An 8,444-nucleotide genomic window follows, 5' to 3' on the forward strand; every position below is an offset into this window, starting at 1 on the left:
CACACCTGGAGCACACCTAGAGCACAGCTGGGCACAGCTGGTGCACACCTGGGCACAGCTAGTGCACACCTAGTGCACACCTGGGCACAGCTGGGCACAGCTGGGCACACCTGGCTCAGCTGTGGTGGGTGGTGGCCACGGACAGGCATCACCTGGCCACGCACCCCGGGGACCCCTCAGGTCCCCCAGGCCGGGCAGGGCCCCCCAGGGTGGGATCCCCACCCGGAGCAGGGGGCTCCGGGCACTTGTCCCACCTCCTCATCCCCTGGGGAAGGTGGCAGAGGTCGGGCGGGGTGTCCCCGTGCGGTGGGACCCCCCCGTCCCCCTGTCCCCCCACCCCGGCGCTCGGTTAAAGTGCTTCGTTCCGCCCCGGGGGGGGGTCGGGCAGCCGCGGTCGCCCCTCCCCGTTTCACACCCTCACCCTCCGGCCCCTCCGGCACGGGCGGGCACCCCCCGGCCCCTCCTGCCTCCCCCCCGTCCCCCGGGGGGTGGTGGCAGCGGTGACACCCCCCCGGGACGTCACCGAGCCCTCGGCCGGCGAAGGACGCGGCGCGGCCGCGGCGTCACCGACCACCCACCGCCGAGGCCCGGCCGGGGCGCGGGGGGTCCTCTCCTCCTGCCGGGGGGCTCCCGGGACGCTCCCGCTCGGCTCGGGGGGTGCCGGGGGCGTCTTCGGCGGGCGCCGTTTCCCCCCCTGGCGCGCGGGGCCGGGGGGCGAAGCCTGGAGCTCCTCTTTGCTCGAAGCTGGTGGGACTGGTGGAGTGAAGCTCTGAGAGCTCTTCGAATAAACAGAAAAAAAAAAAAAACCAGCGGGGCGGGAGGGCGGGGTGGGAGGGCAGGAGAAAAAAACCAAACCAACAGCGATCCAAAGGGAAGGAAAAGGGAGAAAGCAAAGAAAAAGAGAGAGAGGGAGAGAGAGAGAAACAGAAAGTGGCTGGTTGGCCATTGCGGAGCGAGATGGGAGACAGGAGTCGGGCCGTGGCGAGCGGAGGCGAGACACAAGTCGGGCCGTGGCGGAGCGGAGGCGAGACACGGGGTCGGCCACAGTGGAGCAAGACATTGATAAAACAGAAAGAGAGGGACAGGTGGCGATCCCTCCAGGTGCCTCAAGAAGACAAAGTCCCAGGGAGGAAGAGGAGCCCAAGGAAGAGAGAGGCCCGGCCCCCCCGGAGCGGTTGGGTTGGAGCTGGCAAGGATGCTCAGAATGAGATGGAGGAGTTCCTTGCCCCAAAGGAAGTCAATACGGGGATGGATGTTCTGCCAGATGCGGGTTTTTCTGAGACCGTGGGGGAAGTCTCACTGGCCTCTTTAGATGGTCTAGTGGCCTAGAAAGAAAAGCAAGATTCAAGGAGCAGGAGGAGGAGGAGGAGGAGGAGAAAGGGGAGGAGAGTCAAAAAAACAGCCTCAATAAAAAAGAAAAACAAAAAAAAAGACAAAGAAAGGAAACAAGAAGAAGAAGAAGAAGAAGAAAGAACAGGACAGAAAAAACCCAAAACGACCAAGAACCAAAGGGAGTCTGTTCAGAAGCAGCATTGAGTCAGGCCTGAGGTCAAGCAGCTGGAAAAGGGCCACCACAAACAGCACGAGATGAGCTGGTCCCACGCGTCACTGGACGGGAAGGGGACGACCCCGAGAGCAGAGACGGACGGACAGACGGCCACGAGGACAGACAGGCACACACACACACACACACACAGGTGGGGGGAGAGGGGGGAAAGGCAGGGGGGGACAAGAAGGGCAGTGTTAGACCGGGCACAGCACCTGGGGTGACGGTGCCCACCCTGTCCCGCTGGGACATCGCACCAGGGGGGCACCCCCGGCACAGCCAGGACCCCACCCGGCTCATCCAAGAGCTGGTCCAGGGCTCCGGGAGGGAATGATGCTCATAAACCCTCATGGAACGGGGAGAGGGAGCTTCCAGCCCTGGGCTGCTGGGCGAGGGAGGACGTGGAAAATTCCCGCCCAAGGAGAGGGCAGTGAGGGCAAAAGTGACACGGAAAACTCGTGCTCTGGCCACCCCAGTGAGGGCACGGGGAGGTGCCAGGGGCCAGGTGACCGACAGGGAGGACCACGGTGACACCGAACAGCCAGGACTGTCCGGGGTGTGGCCCCCAGGGAAGGGGACTTGGTGGCCTCCCTGAGGTGTGGGGGGCCAGGAAATGCTCCCCGGCCCCTTGGAACTCCCAGCACAGCCCCTTTGGCCGGTGTTTCTCCACGGCCCAGCCCTGGGACGGGGGGCAGAGGGAACCTCCTGCCTCTCCCTGATTCTGCAGGATGTGGAACCCCACGTGCACCCCCCATATCCCAGGGGGGGCTGGCAGGGAGACCCTGACCTTGAGGATGGACCCTCCCTGGGGATGTCTTGCCACTGTGAAGGACCCAGGTGATGGAACAGCCAAGGGTGGCATTGAGCCCTCTTGCCACAGCCAAAGGGGGTGCAAGATGCCCGTTTTGCTCATGCAACATTTGCCCAAATTGCACGAAATCCCCCCCAGTCCTGCTCCAAGTAGCTGGTGAAAAACCTTTGGGTTATCCAACAGGGTTTATGGATCCAACAGAACGAGCAGAATCGGGTTTATTGGATGGGGGTTTTTTTGATGCCAGGCCCCTGGAAGGGGATCAAGACACAGAGCAGGGAGTGGGGGGAGAGGAGGGGGTGAGCCCACTCGTGCTGCCCACTGAGGGGGAAGGGGGTGTTGGGAGGGGGGGAGAAGAGGTGAGGAGGGAGGGAGGGCACTGAACTGGCCGTGGTCCCCTTGCCCGTGGCCTGAGCAAGCTGGGAATCCACGGCCAGCCCTGGGGGGTCAGCAAGGACAGAGCAGGAGCTGCCCCCGGGGATGGGAGAGGGGTGGGAACTGGGTGCTGGGTGGGGGGGAAGCTCCATCCCATCCCAAAATGCTTCTCTTCCAGCTGCTGTGGCCCACTCACCCTCTCCCCACGCTGCCAGGCACCCCAAATACCATCACCCTGCCTGTGACCCCCCTCCCAGGATAAGCTGCTTCTGCGGCCGCGGTGCCGCGGTGCACGGAGGGTCCCGGCTCCCCAAAACCCCCCAGGATGGGCTGGGCAGCCCCAGCTGTGGTAAATTAATCCCCCTGGAGCCCCCGTGCCAAGCACACGGCTCTGCCACGCTCATCACCGTGGCCAAGGGGCTCTTGGGGTCCCCCAGGGCGAGGGGACCGACGCTGGGGCTCAGCCCGTCCAGTGGGGACATGTGGGGCTGGGGGACAAACGACTCCGGCTTCATCCTCACACCACACTGGGGGTGAGTTTGTCACTGCCAGCAGGAAATCACGTCCCTGTCCCCCACAGGTGGGCACAGACCATGCCAAGAGCCCCTCCTGCACCCCAACACCCACGCCCCTGTGCCCCCCAGCCCCACCAAGGCGAAGGAGGCTCCGAGAGAGCCCCCTCTCCAAAAGCACCACCCTCAGGGTCTCCCGTGCCCCTCACCCCGACTCAGGCCATGCCCGAGGCGATGCCAGGGCCGTGGGCAGTAGGGATGGACTACCTGCTGCTGGCCCTGGATGCGCATGTACTCCATCCGCTGCTTTATGTGCTTGCTCTTGTCGGGGCTGCCCTGCTGGCTCTGCTTCAGCCGCGACGCCGGGTTCACCACCTTCATGGCCGGGATGGACACGCCGCTCTGCCGGGACACAGGACCGGGGGGAAGGGGTTAAAACCCGCAGGTGAGGCCCCCACTGGCACTGTTGGGGATGCCCCGAGCTGTGCCGAGCCCCCCTTGGCGGCACCGCCGGGATGTCCCTGCCCAGGGTGCCCGGGGTGGCAAAGTCAGGCGAGGACGAGGCCACCGAGGATGAGGCCACCAAGGGAGCTCCGGCGGGAGAGCTCCCAAACCACCCAGGACTTACCAGGAAGCCACCAAAGAGGGACAGACACGGCAAACACCGGGAGACGGAGGGCAGGAGGAGAACACCCCGCCGGGGCAGGGGTGCACGGCCAAGAGAGGGGGAAAGAGGCGACGGCAGGCAGAAGCAGATTCCAGGTGGGAACGGCGGCAGTGGGAATACAGAGGTGTTTGTTAACTGGCTGTGCACGGGTGGGCACGCAAAGTCTTGCAAGAGCAGCGGTGAGGGATGTGGTACCTGCACACACAGCCCCCCCAAAGCGGTGCCTCACGTGTCCCCCCGTGCCTGGGGCACCCCAGATCCTCTCCCTGCCATCACCTCCTGCCTGCCCCGTGCCAACGGGGAGAGCCAACGGGTCACCAGGGTGAGGCCAGGCTGGTGACTCCATGCAGGCACAGCTCTCTGCCTTGTCTGCCCCTCTGAGATCCTCAGCGGTCCCGTGGAGGGGTCACAGGGATTCCTGGGCCCCACAGCGCAAGGAAATCACAGAATCGTGGAATATCCCGAGCTGGAAGGGACCCACGAGGATCACTGAGGTCCAGCTCCTGGCCCTGCACAGCACACTCCAACAATCCCACGTGTGCCTGCACCACACCATTCCCGACACAACAGGCACTGGGAACCTTCCCAACCAACAGAGCATCCTTGGAAGGTGACACAACACCTGCCCTGCTTTAGGACGGGCTCAGCGCAGCCTCTCCAGCCTAACCCTGAGCTTGGCTCTGTGTGCACCCACACGTGTCACAGCCACAGCCACAAATCCAGCCCGCAGCTCCGCTCCTATTTTCCCAGGCTCCAGAGGTGCAGCGGGAGCCAACAACAGGAAAAATTGCAGCTACACCCACTTGCCAGCCCATTCACCCAGCGAGAGCACCCCAGCACTGCTGGGAACCAACGGCTCCAAACGGGAAAGGAGATTTATTCCCCCAGTGCTGACTGTTAATAAAGGAGCAGGTTGATGTCAGAGCAGCTCGGGGCATTCCCCCCTCCCCTTCCTTTTCCCAGCTATTCAGCTGGATTCCAGCAGAAAGCAATTTGGATGCCTTCAGGGAGCCCACACTGTGATTTAATTAGGAGAAACATCTGCCAGGCTCCAACTGCAGTTCATTAGGGAAGTGTTTATGCAAAATGGGGAAACGAAGGACGACGCTTCGTCACCCACAGCACCTGGCCCTCGCTGCATCCCACGGGATGCTCATCATGGACCCCGTGGGATGCCAATCATGGATCAAATGGGACGCTCGTCATGGACCTCGTGCTCGTCACCAGCGCCGTGCTCAGCCCCAAAACCTGCCAGGGCAGAGGACACCACCCTACCCAGGGTCTAATTTAGGATGGGACCAGGCAGCACTGCCTGGCACCATCTCCCTTCCTGCTGCCGACTCCTCCCTCAGCTCATTCCTGCTTGCCTGCAATTCCCAAACCCCTCCAAGTGACAGGGAGGAAAGGAGGTCGGTTTTCCACCTTGGCTCTGCCTGGAGGTAGAGTCACAGAGAGGGAGCAGGTAGAGGTGGAGGAAGAGACATCAGAGTGAGTCCAGGGCAGAGCACGGCAAGAGGGATAATAGAAAATAAACCTGCGGGATGCCGGGGGGCAGCTGCGGCTTGGGGAGCAGCGGTGGCTTGGTCTTGCTTGGGGATGGGCTCCTGGGAGCATCATCTTTGGCCTGGCTGAGGTCCAGCACAGTCCCATCATCACAGCTCCTCTGGCTGAGGTCCCCCAGACCCTTCCTGGTCTCCTTGCCGGCCTTCTTGGGTCCCGCTGGTCCCAGCAGGTCTTTCGGGAACACCGACTCCACCGAGGGGTGGCTGCTGATCTCACTGATGGTCATTTCCAGCTCTCGGATCGTCTCTTCCAGGCTATCCAGTCTCTGGTACGTGTCTTCATAAATCTCCTTGCTGCCCAGAGTCGCGGGGCGGCGAGGGGACACCGGCCCTTGGCAGAGCCCCTCCGGCACCTTCCTCCCCATTCCGGTGTCCCCCCCGGCAGCTGGAGCCCCTCCATCCCATCCCGGAGTCGCTGTGCCACAGCTTGGCCTTGGGCACACCGTGACCTGCTCCGGGGGATGCTCAGCCTGGGATGGTCCCTTTCCCTGCGGGGCCGGATCCCTGCCCGGGAAAGCTCCGGGATTTGGCACTGGGCAGGCTGGGGCTGGTTTGGAAGCCCCAGCAGAATCTCCAGGAGGGAGTGGTGCCTCCTGCACGCTCTGCCTGGCTCCTCCTTGGGGGTCCCCATCACTGGGAATTTGGGGGATGATGCCGCCGGCGGAGGGAAGCGCAGCCCCTCCAACTCCGGCACCCCCCCGGGGCTGAGGGGGCTGTGCAGCCACGGGACCTTGGTGACAAGTCTTGCTGCTGCCTCCTCTCCTGCTGGCAGCATTCAGAGCCATGTCCCCTCCTTGTCCCCCCGTGGGGTGGCTCGTTTTATCCCTCGGGAAAGAGAACCCCCAAATCTCTCCCGCTGCACGAGCACGACCCCAAGACGAGCTGCCGGGGGGCTGCGGGGCTGCAGCTGGGGGGTGCCCATGTGCCAAGGGAGACTTTTCGGGGCCGCCAGGAGCCACAGGGCCTTTCCTTGCCCCCTTGGGTGCAAACTCCCCTCCTGCTCCTCCGCTGCCCGTTTCCACCCACACCTCCGGCTCGGCTTCGGGGGACGGCGGCTCCGACACCCACTCGGTGAGCACAATCTGTGGGAGGGAGAAAGCCCGGCTCCCCGGGACTGCCAGGGCCAGCGGCTCCTAGGTAGAGAATTCAGACAGATTAGGAGCCAGAGGGGGCAGCAGGAGCTGCTGGGGGGCCACTGAGTGTCCCCACACACCACCGGGGTCCTGCGGTGCCGGTGCCTCCGGGCATCGCTGCAGGGAGGTGTTCGGGCAGGGAGGGGATGCTCATGGCCCTCCCGCCCGGCCCTGGTGCCCCACCAGCACCCCCAGCACAGACTGGGACTGGTTTTATTGTGCTCAAGGCAAGCTGGGCCTGGGAGATTTTGGCAATGAATCGCCCGGGGTTTAACCGGCAAAACCACATCGGTGTCGCTGCACCTCCCGAACGCCTTTGGAAACCCGACTGCCACCGTCCAGCTTGGATTTCTCCACGCTGGTGTAAACTGGCACAGCACTGGTGCCAAGAGCAGAGCCCAGCTCCTGGCAGAGCTTCAGCAGGGGATGAGCCACCACAAACGAGCTGCCGAGGGGCAACCGGCCTTTAAAACCCTGAGTAGCGAGAATTCAGCTGGAAAACGCTGCTCCTCCTCCCCCACCTCCCTGTTCCCATCCCCAGGGAGATCCAATGAGCTGTGCAGTGCCTGAGGAGCCAGAGCCGGCTGTGCCCTCCACAGAGCCAAGGGCAGGTGAGCTGGAGAGGTGCCCTGGCAGAAGAGGTGCCCCTGCAGCTCCCCCGAGCCTGGGGCAGAGAGGGAGGGAAACCTCCGTGCTGGGATGGCCACGGAGCTCTGGGTCTGGAGCTGGACACGCCTGACCTCTGAAGAGGGGTCCTTGCACACAGGGACAGACAGACAACTCAGCCCTGGTGTCCCAGGAGAGGGGAGGGACCCAGCAGGACCCCTGCAAGGTGCCCAGACCCCCCAGCAGCAGGTGAGGCAGAGCTCCCCTCACTCGGTGCCTTCTGGCATCAGCAGGACCCTCTGTCCTGCTCTTTGCCCCCTTGTTCCCCCGCTCTGGGCATCCCCTACTCCATCCCATCCACTCTCCAGGCACTTTCCTCCTGCTCTCCCCACCCTGGAGCCCAGGACAGAGGGCAGGAAGGTTGGGAGGGAGGCAGGGCCAGCCCAGGCAGAGCCCAGCCCTTCACCTTCCGCCCTCATCATGCACAGCCGGGGGGGTCTCCCATGCATCGCCCACCAGTGACACCCCCTGGGCACCCAGTGCAGGGTGAGAGCAGCCAGCCCTCCCTGTGCCATGCCCAGAGTGGTGCTGGGGTGGCCCCTTCCTTCCTCCCACCCCGACCTGGCCCTCACAGGAGCCACGAGGCCGCCGGGTGGGTCAGTGCTGGGTCCTGAGCCGTGTCAGTGCCGGCCACGCAGAGACGGTGAGCGAGGGGGTGGAGAGAAGCCATTAGTTTGTTAAACCAGAGGAAGAAGCAGAAGTGAGTTAAAGAGAGGCAGGAGAGGAGGTGGTGAAGGTGCAGCCCCGTTACCTTCCATCCTTGGGCTGCAACGGAGGCTCCGTTGGGCCACAGCTCTGCCAGCCCAGGGCAGACGGCCACGAGCGGCTCGTGATGGAGCTTGGGGAGGAAAGGGGAGGCAGAGCTTCTCTGAAACACCTGGGGAGTCAAACACGGGGGTTGGAGGAGGGAGGTTTGGGGTAAGGAGGGTGCAGCCCGTGCCTGCAGGGATGGTCACACCACGACTGGGGCTTGGCAGCGAGCAAAAGAAGCTTTGGCTGTTATCAGATGCAGAGGCAGCCTCGTCCCCTCTGCTGCTGGCAGCGTCACTGCTCCCCAGGCCTGCAGGATCACCCGTCCTGCCTGCAGCATCATCATCCCCCTGCCTGCAGCATCACCATCCCCCTGCCTGCAGCATCACCCGTCCTGCCTGCAGCATCATCATCCCCCTGCC

The 8,444-nt window shown here is 63.8% G+C and overlaps 1 protein-coding gene across 4 annotated transcripts in view; it reads right to left on the reverse strand.

The window, feature by feature from the left end:
* Nucleotides 1–620: 620 nt before the first annotated feature.
* The window catches only part of SRCIN1 (SRC kinase signaling inhibitor 1), a 74,938-nt gene continuing 67,114 nt past the window's right edge, over nucleotides 621–8,444 (reverse strand). For 2 of the 4 annotated variants that reach the window (XM_017837914.1, XM_017837915.1), the window contains 4 exons: nucleotides 8,024–8,149; nucleotides 6,073–6,075; nucleotides 3,512–3,646; nucleotides 621–1,325 (listed from right to left, as the gene is read on the reverse strand). In XM_017837914.1, the coding sequence (XP_017693403.1) occupies nucleotides 1,200–1,325; nucleotides 3,512–3,646; nucleotides 6,073–6,075; nucleotides 8,024–8,149 (390 nt within the window). In that variant the 3' untranslated portion in view covers nucleotides 621–1,199. Of the gene's footprint in view, nucleotides 1,326–1,414; nucleotides 1,609–3,511; nucleotides 3,647–6,072; nucleotides 6,076–8,023; nucleotides 8,150–8,444 lie in introns of those variants that run through there. The other 2 variants (XM_017837916.1, XM_017837917.1) reach the window with 2 other exon arrangements.

This window comes from Lepidothrix coronata, unplaced genomic scaffold, assembly GCF_001604755.1.
Source record: "Lepidothrix coronata isolate B3197 unplaced genomic scaffold, Lepidothrix_coronata-1.0 Scaffold316, whole genome shotgun sequence".
In the NCBI taxonomy this organism is placed as follows: Eukaryota; Metazoa; Chordata; class Aves; order Passeriformes; family Pipridae; genus Lepidothrix; species Lepidothrix coronata.